General features: G+C 34.1%; 2 protein-coding genes across 2 annotated transcripts; both read left to right on the top strand.

Moving 5' to 3' along the window:
* On the top strand, nt 4,563-8,371 carry LOC18614415 (MDIS1-interacting receptor like kinase 2). The gene is made up of 2 exons (XM_018127756.1): nt 4,563-7,488; nt 7,807-8,371. Exons 1-2 carry the CDS (start codon nt 4,719-4,721, stop codon nt 8,196-8,198), a joined length of 3,162 nt encoding a protein of 1,053 aa, XP_017983245.1. The 5' UTR covers nt 4,563-4,718; the 3' UTR covers nt 8,199-8,371.
* LOC18614419 (MDIS1-interacting receptor like kinase 2) lies at nt 9,323-15,679 on the top strand. Its single transcript, XM_018118479.1, has 3 exons — nt 9,323-10,005; nt 14,052-15,022; nt 15,360-15,679. Exons 1-3 carry the CDS (start codon nt 9,323-9,325, stop codon nt 15,677-15,679), a joined length of 1,974 nt encoding a protein of 657 aa, XP_017973968.1.

Below are 18,280 nucleotides of genomic sequence, written 5' to 3'. Positions count from 1 at the left end.
GCAATTACTATATTGATGGAAAGAACAATGTCCTTAATTTTGATTATAAAGGCACATTAATGTTAAAAATTTCACAATCACATCAGATCCAACATGTAAGATCAAGAAAAACATGAGTAGCCATGGTGCTTATTCAAACCTAAAATTCTATGTAACAGCAACTGAATTTTATCTAGCTACGGAAAGCTGGATTGTTGCAACACCACTGTTTTAAGTGCATTGAGATAAATATATAGATTTCCTACCGCGTGGAGGAAGTGAGGTATCAAACAGAATGTTGTAAATCTATGTAGTTGTTGTAAACATTTATTATCCTTGTCCATCGGGGCCAAACTTCTCCAATGTGAAAATAAGCAGTCAGTGGGCGTGATAGACAAGTATATCCTGTACTTATTCCTGATGATGATTCTAGGAATGCTTCCTCAGTTGGACCCACGCGGCTATTGCTTCCTGGAAGTATGGTTGCTACTTGCTAGACAGTTCGTCACAACCAGACTAATCTATACGGCATTACTGTCACATCTAGAAGACCTTGTGAAAAACATGGTGGAAGTCAAAAGACTGCGCAGCAGGATGGGAGAATAATGGGAACATTCTCATTAGAAAAATAGGGTACGGTACAAGTTGAATATATACAGCACTATGTTCAGATGAAAGAGAAAAAAAACTCTAACTAATCCTAAGTTAAGCAACTTAACTAATCTTAGCTAATTTTTGAAAGAATGGCTTATCAGTAAAACGGTGTGCTTCATCTATTCTATTGCCTTTCTTCCTGTGTTTAATAAAACGGTGCGTACAACAGCTCCCCCTGTCCTGCTTGTGGCTTCACTTCAGAGTCTTGACTTCTCTTCTTCATCAAGTGTTCAGCCATTTATAGTACTCTAGGACTTATTTCTCCATCTCATCTTTGATACTCCCCCTCAATATGAACGATGGACGTTGTCAACGTTCATCTTGCTCAACAGATTCTGAAATTGCTTAGGCTGCAAAGCCTTTGTAAACATGTCTGCTATCTGCAGATTTGTTGAGAATCTTGAGATGTATATTGGCTTGATCACTTCTGTCATAACCTTCTCTTGAATGAAATGGCAATCCATTTCAATGTGTTTTGTCCTCTCGTGAAAAACGATTTTTGCTAATATGTATAGCTGATTGGCTATCACAATATAACTTTACTGCCTTTTCATGTTTGACTCCAAAGTTTGACAGAAGGTGTTTTATCCATATAACCTCACAGTAATTCTGTGGTTTGTAAATTCTGAATTCTGCCTTGTGTGTGTTCTTGTTCACAGTTTGGTTGTCTTCAAGAGGTTAGGCTAGCTTCTTTCATTTTGAAGAGTCTCTTGGACAAATCAAGACAGGATAAGCCTCTGCCAAAGTCTTTTGAGCAGATTGAACTGTAAATGCTCTAATTCTTCTGAAGCTCAGGTTAGGTTGATGCCAACAATAGTCTTAAACCAAAAGATTTGCGACTATGGATGGCACACTAATGCTGATGCTAATAAATCTGCCTTACAAAAAAAAAAAAAAACCTCACAGCAAGTTGTGGCCATTGATCTGTCTTTTTTACAGCAAAAGGCTTTTGAGTAATAAGAGTCTTTATTTAAGGTTGAAAATTTTTTAATTTTCCAAGAGTTGGCATTCTACCTAAATGTGTATTTAATGAGATAGATATACTTGAAATCATATAATTTCAATAAACTTTAAAGTTTATTATAATCAATTAGGTATAATTAAAAAGATGTCAAGCAATTTTTTTTTTTTTGGAAAAGCAGATTTTATTCATCCATCATTAACTATAAGTAATTTTAATATTTATTTTTAATCAATATGTAAAGTTACATGTGCAACACATGTGTTTGAGTACTATATATATAAAAGTTAAATATAAAGTATTATGAAATTATAAATAAAAAAGTTCACAATTTATTAATAATCAATTTAGATTACATTGAATTCCATACGTTGTAATTTTTTTATTTCAATTCATTTTCAGACGTGACATTTAAACAATTTAACTTGACTGAAAAGCTATCAGAGACTATTGACTTGAGAGACTTTGATCTCTTGCTAAGTCTTGTGCTTCTTATAATCAATCACTACATTGACATTGGTCTGTGTTTTGCGATTTGGTTTCTTTTTGGGTTTGTTGTGTTATCGGGTGATATTCCTTGCGTTTGATTGGGAGGATTCATCACCTGGGATGAGTTCTGAAGTAACCATGTGGTAGGATTGTGCTCGGCTTTTGTTGTTTTGAGTTTGATGGCGAGCTTTTGTTTACTGTTTTGTTCTGGTAGCATTTTAGTGTTCAGTGGCAAGCTGTGTATATTTTTCTGATCTTATCTCATGCCGGTTTCTTTGTGCCAGGTAAAGTCTTCTGCAGGCTAAAGACTTGGTATGGCATACTAAATTTATGAAGTTTACAATTTCTCACAATTTTCTCTATAATTTATTACTTATCAAAAAAACTGCTATATTGAAATCTGTGGAGTTGTTGCAAACCGACGAACAATAATTAAGAGACCTTAGAATTTTCCCTTCCATATACATGGAAGGAGACCTTTAGACTCGTAAGTAATCAGTTCTCTTGCTTTCTGAAGATCAGAAAGAGGAAAAATAACCAGAATACGCTCAAAATTTATTATACATGTCCATCAGGGCAAAACTTCTCCAATGTGAAAATAAGCAGTCAATGGGGGCGTCACACAAGTATTTCCTGTACTTGTTCCTGGATGATTCTAGGAATGCTTCCTCAGTTGGACCCACGCGGCTACTACTCCCTGGAAGTATGGTTGCTACTTGCAAGACACTGCGTCGTTGAGTCACAGAAAGAAACTAATCTGTATGGCAAAAGCTGATCCCCTGTGAAAGACGTTCTCACGGTTGAGCAAAAAATTTTGGACCCAGATAACGAACTTGAAGAAAAATTAGGCAAAAACAGAAGTGTGCCACACCATGAATTTTTTGTGTAAGAATCGAAATTCCACTCTCTGCATCTCTATTCATAGTCATCACTCTTCACTTTTAAAAGACTTTGACTGCGGAAATAAAGGTCTTTAAATTTCGGTGCTCTGGGAATCAACATGCAACAATAAGAACTTGCCATATATGATCAACTTAAACATGAGTTTCTCCACCAACCTATTCTACAGTGAAGAAGAGTTACAATCTTCCAATATACTCTCTTGACAACATGATAAGTCAAGACTTGACTTCTATGAATTATGTCATCGTGTATTTAATTGAATAATTTTACTTGAAATCATATAATTTATATGGATTTTAAAATTTAATATAATAATTTAGGTATAATTATAAATATGTTGAGCAACATTATATGATGTAGTATAAACTAAATTAAAATTTATTATCATTAAGTATAATTTATTTCTAATATTTATCTTTTATAAATATGAAAAATTACATGTGCAGCTCACGTGTTCAAATTTAAGATATATTATGAAATTATAAATAAATAAAATTCATGACTTATTATTAATCAATTTAGATTAGATTTAAACTTTGATAAGAATTAATGAGAATTATAAACACAGTCTCTATTTGTTAACCTTTCACTTAATAAAACTTGTTTCTTAAAGGTATATGTAAGCTAAAAACTACTTCAGAGTTTAAAATGCTGCTTTAATTCCATATGTTATAACTTTTTGATTTACAAATTTATTTCAGATGTGACACTTGAACAATTTAATTTGATTGAGATGCTATCAAAGACTATATATCGACTTGAGAGACTTTGATCTCTTGCTAAGTCTTGTGCTTTTTCTAATCAATTACTGCATTGATGGAAAAGCCAATGTTTTTTTATTTTTGGAAAAGTAATTTTTATTAATCTCTTCACTAAATTGCCAATTCGAGTCTTAAGCTTAACTGCTAAAGACTCTTCGTGGCATATGAGAAATGGTGAGGTTAATGCCTTAGTACATTTTCCAACAAAGTCTGCTACTCAAGAGTAGTGGTAGCATCACAAGAATCCAAATAAACTATCTAAACTATACAGAACAGAGCATTTTGCTCAGAAATCACATGATAGCCAATGTTCTTAATTTTGGTTAATTTGAAAACAAAATTAATGTTAAAAATTTGGCAACCACTTCAGATGCAGCATGCATGTAAGATCAAGGAAAACCACTGAATTTACTTAGTTATCGAAAGCTGGGTTGTTGCAACACCACTGTTTTAAATGCACTAAGATAAATCTATAGATTTTCTATCGCGTGGAGGAAGGGAAGTATCAAACAAAATGTTACAAATCATTAATGGCTCTGATAAATTAATGGCAAACCTTCTACAGAAATTTGCAATCAATAGGCGTGTTAGATAAGAATTTCCTGTAATTATTGCCGATGATGATTCTAGGAATGCTCTGTACATTAATCAATAAAGGCACTTTGCTACCGAATTTTTGAACTAAAAGGCTTTACCAAAGACTAACATTTTCCTGTTAGTGTATCAAATTCAACCTCAGTTGGGCCCACTCGGTTGAGCAAAAATTTGTGGACCCGCATTTGAATAAAAATTAGGCAAAAAGACAGGCGCACCATACCATGAACTTTCTGTGTAAGAATCGAAATTCCACTCTCTCTATCTGTGTTCATACTCATCATTCTCCACTTTTAGAAGAACTTCACTCCGGCGATAAACGTCTTTAAATTTCGGTGCTCTGGGAATTAACACACAACAACAAGAACAACTCAAACATGAGCTTAGCTATCACAACTCTCGTAATGGTGATGCTACGGAGTACTAACGTCCTTTCTTCCTATGTAGCATCTCAAGTTGCCACAACTACCTCAGCAACAACTTTGTCGCTGGAACGAGAAGCGAAGGCTCTACTCGAGAGTGGTTGGTGGAGTAGCTACAGCAACGACACTTTGCAACGTTGCAACTGGACAGGTATCTCATGCAATGATGCTGGAAGCGTCATCAAAATTAACCCTCCTTCTGACGTTATTAAGGTTGGTGATAAATTCAAGAATATGGACTTCTCTTGCTTTCCAAGTCTTGTTTTTCTCAGGCTTAGTAGTCATGAACTCAGTGGGACCACAGAGCATTTTATGTTCAATATAAGCAATCTGTCAAGATTAACGCATATCGACTTGTTCAACAATTCTTTATATGGTTTGTTATTTCCTTGGCCTGATAATCTCACCTCATTAAAGTATCTTGATTTTTCTTATAACCAAATCTATGGACCCATTCCAGTAGAAATTGGACAGTTAAAGAATTTCGTGACTCTCAATCTATACGATGGCAACTTACTTGGTCCAATTCCTTCTACTCTAGGTAAGTTAACCAATTTGGAGACCCTAGATTTGTCTAATAACTCACTTGATGGTTCCATTCCTTCCACTCTAGGCAGGTTAACCAATTTAGTGACCCTGGATTTGTCTAATAATAGGCTTCATGGTTCCATTCCTTCCACTCTAGGCAAGTTAACCAATTTAGTGACCCTGAATTTGTCCAATAACACGCTTCATGGTTCCATTCCTTCCACTCTAGGCAAGTTAACCAATTTAGTGACCCTGGATTTGTCTAATAACTTACTTCATGGTGCCATTCCTTCTACTCTTTTTTCATTATCCAATTTGGGCAAGTTAACCAATTTAGTGACCCTGAATTTGTCTAATAACACGCTTCGTGGTTTCATTCCTTCCACTCTAGGCAAGTTAACCAATTTAATGACCCTGGATTTGTCTTATAACTTACTTCATGGTTCCATTCCTTCTACTCTTTTTTCATTATCCAATTTGGTCACCATCGATCTATCAAACAACGACCTCATCGGTCCAATTCCCTCCTCTTTAGGCTTTTTACACAAGCTGGAAAATTTGCTTCTTGACTTCAATAGAATCAATGGTTCTATCCCTTCAAAAATTGGAGATTTGAAGACTTTGCGTGTTCTACGCCTTCACTCAAATTTTTTAGAAGGTCTCGTACCTGAGGAAATTGGAAATTTGAAAGCACTCACTTTATTGAACCTCTATGAAAACGAGTTGAGTGGACCCATTCCGCCTCAAATTTGTAATTGCTTCAATTTAGAAAAGTTGGACTTAAGCAACAATAGAATCAATGGTTCTATCCCTTCAAAAATTGGAGATTTGAAGACTTTGCGTGTTCTATTCCTTCATTCAAATCTTTTAGAAGGTTTCTTACCTGAGGAAATTGGAGATTTGGAAGCACTTACTTTATTGAACCTCTCTCAAAATGAGTTGAGTGGACCCATTCCGCCTCAAATTCGTAATTGCTTCAATTTAGAAGAGTTGGACTTAAGCAACAATAGAATCAATGGTTCTATCCCTTCAAGAATTGAAGATTTGAAGACTTTGCGTGTTTTATTCCTTCACTCAAATCTTTTAGAAGGTCTCGTACCTGAGGGAATTGGAAATTTGGAAGCACTTACTTTATTGAACCTCTCTCAAAACGAGTTAAGTGGACCCATTCCGCCTCAAATTGGCAAATGCTCCAATCTAGAAGAGTTGGACTTAAGCAACAACAATTTAGAGGGGCTCATTCCTGCTCAAATCAAAAGGCTTCAGCATCTAGACCGGGTAGATCTCAGAAACAATAATTTCTCAGGTGTTATTCCATTTAATCTTATTATGGGTGGAAATTATTATTATGCAAGTTTTACTTGTGTTGAAACAAATAATTCGGTATTTAGGGAGGTATTTGGTGGCAACAAAAATTTAACACCCTACTTTTGCTCTCCACCCTATTCTCCAGCAACTTATTCTTCAGTAAAGAAGAGTTACAATCTTCAGATATTTGTACCTGTTTCCGTATTCGTCACTCTTTTTCTTCTTGGGAGTTTATTATTTTTGTGGAGGAATAAGGTCAAGGTCAACCCAACTAGCGTACTGCAAGCAACTACGAATGGAGACCTGTTCTCAATATGGAACTACGATGGAAAGATTGCTTATGAAGACATCATAGCAGCAACAAATGATTTTGACATTCGATACTGCATTGGAACTGGTGGTTACGGAAGTGTCTACAAAGCACAGCTACCAAGTGGCAAAGTGGTTGCCTTGAAGAAGCTTCATCGTCTTGAAGCTGAGGAACCGGCTTTCGATAGGAGTTTTAGAAATGAGATCAAATTCTTAACAGAAGTTCGACATCGAAACATTGTGAAACTGCATGGGTATTGTCTACACAAACGATGCATGTTTTTGATTTATGAATACATGGAAAGGGGAAGCTTGTTTTTCATGCTAAGTGATGATGTTCAGGCCGTGGAATTGGTTTGGGCAAAAAGAGTGAACATTATCAAGAGCACGGCTCACGCTTTATCTTACTTGCATTTTGAGTGCACACCAATAATAGTTCATCGAGACATTTCAAGTAACAACATTCTATTAAACTCGGACTTGGAGGCTTTTGTCGCGGACTTTGGGACTGCCAGAATCATAGATCCTGATTCTTCAAATCAAACAAGGCTTGTTGGCACTTATGGCTATGTAGCTCCAGGTGACGTTATCCTCTACCGATTCATTTACTAATTTGCTTTACTATCCACTTTACTTGTTTACTTTTTGTAGTTAATCTACAGATTAAATCGGTATTCATTGTTAAATTTTTGTGTCATATGAGTAATGAGTAATTGTCAAAGCAAATGCATGGAAGCTATCACTATAAATTCGATATGCAAGAATATATATGCATACGTGGGCAAAAATCAAGGGAAAAAATTATAGGGGCTAGGATTTGGGAAATAAAAGCAAAAGGGTCATTAGTGATTATTATATGTTTTAATATATTTTAATTTGCATTGTTTTGTTTATACAGAATTTGCCTACACAATGGTTGTAACTGAAAAATGTGATGTTTATAGTTTTGGAGTATTGGCATTGGAAACATTGATGGGAAAGCATCCTGCAGAAATTTTGTCCTTGTTATCAGCACCATCTTCATTGCAAAATATAATGTTAACTGATGTATTAGATCCACGTCTCTCATCTCCAACAAGCCAGCTGGTCGTACAGAATATTGTTCATGTAGCTACCATAGCATTCGCATGTCTACAAGCTGATCCAAAATTACGGCCAACAATGAAACATGTCTCACGGATGTTTCTTTCTTGTCAAAGATCATTAAGGAACCCACTCCGAACAATCTCTTTGCTGCAACTTGTGACAAGTGGAATGCATATGGAAGAATCATGTCAAGCTCCACAATGATAGTGCTATTATTAGGACAAGTGTCTTGTTGTTTTTGTGAACTGATTGATAGGATGCGTTTCTGGTTTCAACCTTTTCTTTTTTATTTTTGGTTCTTACTTTTTGTTATTTCCTCTTTCATATTCTCCATGTTATTAGTTCTCCAACTTAGTGAAAATGTGTTCTGTTTTCCATGTGAAAGGGCAGTCTACCATGATAAGTTACATTTCATTATGCTGAAATCACTTCATTCCTTAAACAAGTATTAGATGTAGCTAATCCTATTTCAGATTATATTTTAGAACACTGCTCGATGTTTAAAACTAACTAATTCATATGAGCAAAATTCGATTCCAACAATGAAACAGAGCTTTTTTTGTCGAAGGAAACAGAGTAAGTTACAGATATCAAATTAACATCCAATGGTCATTGAAATTACCTTTTCTACAATGAAAGAAAGAAAGAAAGATTAAATAAAAATAATGGAGATATTGGGTTTCACCTATCTGGTCAAACCCAAATAACTTGTCAACGTTAATTTTCTGTCTCTTCAACTTCTAAAGAAAGCAATATGAAGCCATCTCCATTTTTTTTTCTTGTTTCCATTTCGGTAGAGTATCACCCTCCTATTAATAACAATGTTAATGAACAAGAATTTGGAAGCCCTCTTTTGTTTAACATCCTTGTCTTGTAAACTAGGAACATCCTTGTCTTGTAAACTAGGAACACCTTTAGAATCTCTGGTTTCAAGGTTTACATGCTTATACTTAACTTAAGAAACTTACGTGACTTTTAATTTGATTACTTCGATAGAATCACAAGGAACCTTCAATTAATCGATTTAAAATTATTGCTCGGGACTATTAAATTAAAGAGGTTAAATTTTTAATCATAATCCTCCAATTTAACTCTTGAAAAAGTAGGGTTTGAAAAAAATTAATCTATTCAATATAAGTAATTTGTTAAGATTATCGCACCTTGACTTGTTCAACAATTCTTTATATGGTAGGTTATCTCATCGGCTTGGTAATCTCACCCGATTAGAGCATCTTGATTTTTCTTATTACCAAATCAAAGGATCCATCCCAGTAGAAATTGAAAAGTTAAAGAATTTGGTGACTCTCTATCTATATGATAATAAGAACATGGACTTCTCTTGCTTTCCAAATCTTGTTTTTCTCAATCTTAGTAGTCATGAACTCAATGGGACCACGGAGGATTTTATGTTCAATATAAGCCATCTGTCAACATTAACGCACCTTGACTTGTCTTTCAATATTTTACATGGTTGCTTATCTCCTCAAATCGGTAATCTCACCCAATTAGAGTTTCTTGATTTTTCATATAACCAAATCCATGGATCCATCCTAGTAGAAATTGAAAAGTTAAAGAGTTCGGTGACTCTCAATCTATTTGATAATAAGTTATTTGGTTCAATTCCTTCTAATCTAGGCGAGTTAGCCAATTTAGAGACCCTGGATTTGTCTAATAACTTTCTTAATGGTTCCATTCCTTCCGCTTTAGGTGAGTTAACCAATTTAGAGATCCTGGTTTTGTCTAATAACTTTCTTAATGGTTCTATTCCTTCCGCTCTAGGCAAGTTAACTAATTTAGAGACCCTGGATTTGTCTAATAACTTTCTTAATGATTCCATTCCTTCCACTCTATTTCAATTATCCAATTTGGTCTCCATGGATCTATCAAACAACTCCCTCATCGGTCCAATCCCCTCCTCTTTAGGCTTTTTGCACAAGCTAGAAAATTTGCTTCTTGACTTCAATAGAATCAATGGTTCTATCCCTTCAAAAATTGGAGATTGGAAGACTTTGTTGGCTTTATCCCTTCAGTCAAATCTTTTAGAAAGTCCATACCTAAGGAAATGGGAAATTTGGAAGCACTTACTTTATTGAACCTCTCTCAAAATGAGTTGAGTGAACCCATTCCACCTCAAATTGGCTATTGCTTCAATCTAGAAGAGTTGGACTTAAGCAACAATAGAATCAATGGTTCTATCCCTTCAAAAATTATAGATTTGATGACTTTGCGTGTATAACGACCCCTCCTTGGTTGCTATCGGCGTCCGAGACTTTCAAGAAATTTTTCGTTAAGTCCCGAATAAGCCTCATTTAAGACTTCCGCTAGATTTATTAAATACATATAATCACGAGCGTAAGCGAATATTAATAATTAAATTACTATCTACTCCATTCAAAATAATAACAATTCACGTTTATAAGTTAACAACATTTTTCAACATCTAGCAAATTTCATTCTGATACAACCCTAAACAGTGGAGCGACTTGGAGCGGGGTTAGGAGATGCTTTTACCGACTCTATGGCGGACCGTATGCACCGATGATTACACGTTAGACTGATCTCTATCTGCAACAAGGGAAAATAAGAGGGATGTGAGTCTCATAGACTTAGTAATCATCATCGACCCCATGAGCAGGCGAAGAGGGGAAACAAACATAAAGATGGAATGTTTATAAATCTAAGAGTAAGCATAGGAAACACACTCCATTAAACTGAGAGATTTTATTTTTATACCTTGCAAGTCTTAAAAATAATAAATCACAAGTAACATATATGAAAACGATAGTAATTAAGGTAACTCGAAAATCTTTCAACTTCGATATCCAATTAACAGTAAATCCAATGGCAAGTGTAGAATGAAGAGCCTCAAACATAAAATGCGAAGTGACTGATCACCAACAAATATGCAAATTTCACTTGGCATTCAATGGTAAATTTCAAGTGTTAATGCCATGCATTATGTAATAAAAATCCACAAGTGAACATCATCCTCGAGTAGGTTTAGTATAGCCCTTAGGCTTACTTTTTCAGACATCATCACCTACTCGTGGGAACTACCCACGCCACCAGATGAATCGAGGCTTCAGGTCTCTTTTACCTACTCATGAGAACTACCAATGCCACCCATTATAAATCGAGGCTTCAGGTCCTCCTTTACCTACTCGTGGGAACTATCCACATCACCCAATATAAATCGGGGTTTCAGGTATCCCTTTTTAAAATCAAATATCGATAATTAACAATTGTTACTTTGTGCAAAAAGACCACAGTTGACCTGGTGTGGTAACAGGTCCTACCCAGAGTATCTCAATCATGTTAAAATGAAAATCATTACAATTTAATGCATTTGTAAAACATGACAAATCAAAAGCAATATAATCATAAATTGAATGTTATGTATAATTTATTTCAAAGCATGACATATTTACTAAATCAGCGTGCTAAGTGCAATAAATAATTTATCATCAAGTTTTATGAATCAATACAAAAGTCATTGGCTTAAACATCACACAAACTTGCAAGGTGTGATTTTAAAATGAAAGCCAGTCAAATGTTTGTTTCCTCATATTTAAAAATATGTAGATATATATTTTTTTATATATTATAAAAAACAAATTTAAAATTCATGTCACAAACACAAACAACCTAAGGCTTTCTACCAACTCATGTTATCCACAATTTCGTCAACTATCAAATGTAACATACATATATATATATATATATATATATTATGTTATGGAGGCATAGTTTTGAAATTTAACACCCACTCCCTTCACAATAGCAGGACGTTACGTCGCTATTTTTACTTGTCGATCGCTCGTCACCTCCTCCGACACGCCATTATAGTGCACTATCTTACTTAGGTACTTCCTAAATTGGGCTAAGTAGGCCCAAGTCTTTACCTTTATTTTCTCTTTTGGACTTTTCTTTCCTTGTTGCCATTAGGCCCTTTCCATGGCTCTTCCCATTTCTTCCTATTGGGCCATGCCTATTTTTTTTATTTAGGCTATGCCCATTTTGTTTTTATTTTTTTTTCTTCTTCACTTTTTTTCTTTCTTTTTCTTTTTTTTTTCTCTCTTTTTTTTCAGTCAGTAGCCCTTTCCCTCCTCCTCACTTGCACCGCCCAATTGGCTTTCTCTCTCTCTCTCTCCTTTATCGCTGATTAGGCCTTTTCTCTACCCTAAACTGACGACAACTACTCCAAGCTCTATCCTCTTTAACCGGCGATGAATACCCAAGCTCCCTCCTCTCCACCGACAGCTTACAGTCCCCCTCCCTTTTCCTTCTGAAATCGGCAACCAATACAACCTCCATCTTCCTTCACAAACTGCAACACAACTCTTCCTTTCCTCCCTCAAAATCAGCTTCTTTCTCCCTTTTTATTTGCTCCATCAGTAGCTATCGGTAGAGCCAAGAGAAAATAAATAAATTTTTATTTTTCTTTTCTCACCAGCTCTCTCTCCCTTTTTCCTTCTCTCCTCCACCGCCAATGCAAAAGGTGAAAGACATAAAATTTTTGCTTAACTTTCCCTTTTTCTTTATTTATTTATTTATTTTTCTTCACCCTTTATTGTTTTTGCCAGCTACTACATCTTTTCTTCCTTTATGGTTTACTTGGCCATCCCCTTCCTCTTTTCTTCATCTTCTTTCTTTTGTTTTTCTTTTCTTTTACTTACTTGTCTTTGACTTTTCTTCACTCCCATCTGCCACCTCCTAATTTTTTTTATTTTTATTTTATTTATTTTATTCCCTCTAAATATTAAAATTTACATGGAAACCCTTAACTTCATTTTATTTACTACATAACCCTCCAACTTTCATATTTTAAAATTTGATCCTTTCGACATTTTTTAAAATTCTAATTTCCTTCTACCTTTCCTCATTTACACGTATACAACCAAAATATCAAAGTTGCATTTTAACGTGGTATCACTTTAATATTTAAATATTTATTTACCCGCACTAACTCGATTTAATAAAACACACGGGTCTCATTTACGTCATTTATCTTCAAAATTCATTCGTTCTTCTTCTCCCTCACTTAAATTGATCAAATAATCCTTCTTCAAATTGATTCTCTTAATTAATAAAATTTAATATTTTAATATTATATTATTTACAAAATAATATTTTATTCAAAAATATTTTTTTACCCGTAACAACTCTTTGACACTTAAATTTACATCAAGTGACCCTTCGTCTTATCAATAGGGTCTTATTGACTGCTAAATGAGGTTACGGGGTGTTACAGCGTGTACTATTCCTTCACTCAAATCTTTTATAAGGTCTAGTACCTGAGCACATTGGAAATTTGGAAGCACTTAATTTATTGAACCTCCCTCAAAACAAGTTAAGTGGACCCATTTCGCCTCAAATTGGCAATTGCTTCAATCTAGAACAGTTGGACTTAAGTAACAACAATTTAGAGTAGACCTGGCAAATCGTGTTTTCGTGTCTTAAACGTGTCAGACACGTTTAGACACGAAACAAGTTAAGGCTAAACATGAACACGACACGTTTAATATTCATATCTTAAATTTAAAACACGTACACGTATACGTTTAATACACGTGTAACACGACACGACACGATTAATAACACGTTTAACACGATTAACACGTTTAACACGATTAATTAAAAATATTTATAATTCAATATAATTTTATTATTTAAATTTAAAATTTAAAATTATAAAAATAATTATAACAAAAAATAAGAATAATAACATCAAATATAATAAAATTTAATATAAATAACATACATAAAATTCATTATCATATATAAAGTTAAAATAAACATCAAATAATTATTTAAAATTATTTATATAAAATTAAAATAATTTTTAACTATTAGTGTTTAATAGGTTAATAAACGTGTCAAGTATACACGTTTAAACACGTATACACGTTTAAACACAATAACACGATTAAGTAAACGTGTTTAAACATGTTTTAAACGTGTTTGTCGTATCTGATACGATTAGACACGAAACACGTTAAGGGTAAACTCAAAACCTGTTTAACCCGTATCTTCTCGTGTCGTGTCCAAAATTATTAGGTCTAATTTAGAGGGGCTCATTCCTAATCAAATCAGCAATCTTCTGAACCTAGACCAAGTAGATCTCAGAAACAATAATTTGTCAGGTGTTATTCCATTTAATCTTCTTAGGTCATTATATCATGCAAGTTTCACTTGTGATGAAATAGACAGTTCGACATTTAGGGAGGTATTTGGTGGCAACAAAAATTTAACGCCCTACTTTTGCTTTCCATTCTATTCTCCGGCAACCTATTCTTCAGTGAAAAAAAGTTACAATCTCCAGATATTTCTACCTGTTTCCGTACTCGTTGCTTTTTTTCTTCTTAGGTGTTTATTATTATTGTGGAGGTATAAGGTGAAGGTCAACCCAACTAGCGTACTGCAAGCAACCAAGAATGGAGACCTGTTCTCAATATGGAACTACGATGGAAAGATTGCTTATGAAGACATCATAGCAGCAACAAATTATTTTGACATTCGATACCGCATTGGAAGTGGTGGTTACGGAAGTGTCTACAGAGCACAGCTACCCAGTGGAAAAGTAGTTGCATTGAAGAAGCTTCATCGACTTGAAGCTGAGAAGCCGGCTTTCGATAGGAGTTTTAGAAATGAGATAAAATTCTTAACGGAAGTTCAACATCGAAACATTGTGAAACTACATGGGTATTGTCTACATAAACGATGCATGTTTTTGATTTATGAATACATGGAAAGAGGAAGCTTGTTTTTCATACTAGGTGATGATGTTCAAGCTGTGGAATTGGATTGGACAAAACGAATGAACATTATCAAGAGCACGGCTTACGCTTTATCTTACGTGCATTTTGAGTGCACACAAATAATAGTTCATCGAGACATCTCAAGCAACAACATTCTGTTAAACTCGGACTTGGAGGCTTTTGCCTCTGACTTTGGGACTGCTAGAATCATAGATCCTGATTCTTCAAATCAAACAAGGCTTGTTGGCACTTATGGCTATGTAGCTCCAGGTGATGCTATTCTCTACCGCTTCATTTACTAATTCTCTTTACTCTTTACTTGTATACTTTTTATAGTAATTTGCGGATTAAAACGGTTTCTATTGTTAAATTTTTGTATCATATGACTAATGATTGTTAGATACTCTAATTGTTGCAAAATCCTAGATTCATTCAAATCAAATGCTGGAAGCTATTAGTATAAATTCAGTATGCAAGAATGTGTTTATGGGCAAAAATCAGGGAAAAATTAATAGGGGTTAGGGTTTGGGGAATATAAGCAAAAGGGTCATTAATTAGTATTATAATTGTTTAATATGTTTTAATGTGCGTTGTTCTGTTTATGCAGAACTTGCTTACACAATGGTTGTGACTGAAAAATGTGATGCTTATAGTTTTGGAGTTTTGGCATTGGAAACATTGGTGGGAAAGCATCTTGTAGAAATTTTGTCTTTGTTGTCAGCACCATCTTCTTTGCAAAATATAATGTTAACTGATGTATTAGATCCACGCCTCTCACCTCCAACAAGCCAGCTGGTTGCACAGAATATTGTTCATGTAGCTACAATAGCATTTGCATGTCTACAAGCTGATCCAAATTTACGGCCAACAATGAAACATGTCATTAATTCTCCAATTGGGGAAAATGTGTTCTGTTTTCCATGTTAAAGAGCAGTCTATCATAACACTTGAATTTAGTAATGACAGTAAGTTCCGCTTCAACAATCAGAACTTCATCCTTTATGTATTTTTTGGAGCATCATGAAGATTCTTTAACGACACAAACCCACCATAGCCCCAACTTTCATTAGTGGAAGTGTGCCTACCATCGTTTAACTGCGAGCAGAAAAATTGAAACAGAGCTTCTTTGTCAATCGAAACAGAGTGACGGTTATCAAATTAGCAACCAATGATCATTGAAATTACGATTTCTAAAATGAAAGAAAGAAAGATGAAATAAAAATAATAGAGCTGTTCTATCTGGTGAAGCACAAATAACTTAAAGTCAACATTAACTTCCCATGTCAGGGGTCTCTTCGATTTCTAAGGAAAGGGAGATGAAGCCATCTCCAATGTTGTTCTTGTTTCGATTTGGGTAGTGTAACAACCTCCTGTTAATACCAATGTTAATGAAGAAGAATTATGCTTGAATGGTCATCGTTTCCGACATGATTTACCGAAATCTCTTTCACTAAGTATATACTAAGTAAAACATGTTTTTATGGCTTCACGTAGCAAGCTTCTAGGATAAGTGATTATTGATGATAAAGAAAACTGGAATGAGGGATGGAAATTCAATAAACTTGATATGTAGTGACAAATGCATACATTCTTGCTTCTATTCTGATGTTTATCTATATTTTACTTTTATAGAAGTTAAAATAAAAGTTTTGATTTTAATATATTTTATATTAAAATTTGAAAATTTTTTTATAACATAGATGTTTAATACTTTTTAATATGAAAAAGTAATAAAATAAAATCATGATAAATTAATTTGTATACGCGTTGTCCTATAATATTCTTGTCATGGAAAACTTGGAAGTCCTTTTGGGTTTCACATCCTTATCCTGTAAAGCAGGAACACCGTTAGAATATGTCCAAACTTGGGAACTTACAAGACCTTGAGTCTGTCTACTTCGACAATGTTAGAGGGGACTTTCAATCTATCGATTTCAAATTAATGATTGAAAATATTCAATTAAAGAGGTTAAATTCTAATCGCAATCCTCCAATTTAACTCTTAAAAATGTAGGGTAGTACTATTATTGATAATGAAAAAGTTGGATGCCTTTCAGTAGTTAGGGGACCACGAAATATTGATTTTATGTTGTAGTATAAACAAAATTAAGTTTATTGTCATTGATTATAAGTGGTTTTAAGATTTAGTTTTAATCAATATGTAAAGTTACATGTGCAACATGCGTTTGAGTACCATATATAAAAGTTAAATATAAAGTATTATGAAATTATAAATAAAAAAGTTCACAATTTATTATTAATCAATTTAAATTAAATAGAATTTCATAAGTTGTAATTTTTCGTTTTTCCATTCATTTTTAGATGTGACATTTAAAGAATTTAATTTGATTGAAAAGCTATCAAAGACTACGGACTTGAGAGACTTTGATCTCTTACTAAGTCTTGTACTTCTTCTAATCAATTACTATATTGAAATTGGTCTGTGTTTTGCGATTTGGTTCTTTTTTGTGTTTGTTGTGTGATCGGGTGATGCTCCTTGCCTTTGATTAGGAGGATTCATCACCTGGAATAGAATGATCAACAGCAGCACCACCTGGAGAAAAGGGTGGGACTGTGAAGCTGCTGTCATCAGGCGCTAGCATAAAACACCTTGTTCTTGTTATTGCAATTGTTTTTGGTTTTATTTTCTGTTGTTTTTTGTTTTCTTTCAATGAGATAAGATAAAAATACATCCTTATCAAAAAAAAAAAGCTAAAAAGTACATCAAATTTAACACTCCGACTCTGCCTTAATTTCAAATGTTAGAACTTTTTTATTTACAATTTACTTTTAGATGTGACATTTAAACCACTTAATATGACTAAGAAACTATCAATAATTTTTTTATAAAGTGATTTTATTAACACTAAGTGATGATGCCATGCAAAGTTTTTACACTATTTGCTAAAGACTTTTATGGGCATAAAATACCTGGTTTGTGCAAAATGGAGAATATGTACAATTGCAGTAGGAACTGACTTTCACAAAGGTCTGTTGCAGTTTCCATCCCTAAGCTATCTAAACAAAAATAAGCTCTCTGCCTCTCCTAAAGATCTGTGCTGTACAAAGACTAATGTTCTTAATTTTTGTTCGAAAGCAAAATTAATGTTAAAATTTTGGCAACCATATCGGATGCAACATGCAAGACCAAGAAAAGCATGAGTAGCTTTGTAAACTGAATTTATCTAAAATTTTAGATAACAGCAACTGAATTTATCTAGCTAACGACTGTTGGAGTGGTGCAGCACCGCTCCTTTAAGTGCACTAAGATAAATCTGAAGAGTTCCTAGCGCGTGGAGGAAGTGAGGTATTAAATAAATTGCTGTAAATCTATGGAGTTGTTGAAAACAGATGAACAGTAATGAAGAGACGTTAGAATTTTCTCTTCCATAATTCATGGAAGGAGACCTTTAGACTCGTAAGTAATCCGTTCTCTTTCTGAAGACCAAAAACAGGGAAAATAACCAAAAGACGTGCAAAATTTATTATCCATGTCCATCAGGGCAGAACTTCTCCAGTGTGAAAATA

The sequence above is a fragment of the Theobroma cacao genome, chromosome 1 (assembly GCF_000208745.1).
Source record: "Theobroma cacao cultivar B97-61/B2 chromosome 1, Criollo_cocoa_genome_V2, whole genome shotgun sequence".
Classification (NCBI taxonomy): Eukaryota; Viridiplantae; Streptophyta; class Magnoliopsida; order Malvales; family Malvaceae; genus Theobroma; species Theobroma cacao.
Note: the sequence above shows the minus strand (reverse complement) of the source record. Positions and strands in the feature narration are given on the sequence as shown.

Excerpts from the sequence above, each read along its gene's own strand:
- LOC18614415 (XM_018127756.1), top strand. The coding sequence starts at position 4,719 with ATGAGCTTAGCTATCACAACTCTCGTAATGGTGATGCTACGGAGTACT. Across the intron at positions 7,489-7,806 it reads TTATGGCTATGTAGCTCCAG|AATTTGCCTACACAATGGTT; the intron begins GTGACGTTATCC and ends TTGTTTATACAG.
- LOC18614419 (XM_018118479.1), top strand. The coding sequence starts at position 9,323 with ATGGACTTCTCTTGCTTTCCAAATCTTGTTTTTCTCAATCTTAGTAGT. Across the intron at positions 10,006-14,051 it reads ATTGGAGATTGGAAGACTTT|GTCTAATTTAGAGGGGCTCA; the intron begins GTTGGCTTTATC and ends CAAAATTATTAG. Across the intron at positions 15,023-15,359 it reads TTATGGCTATGTAGCTCCAG|AACTTGCTTACACAATGGTT; the intron begins GTGATGCTATTC and ends CTGTTTATGCAG.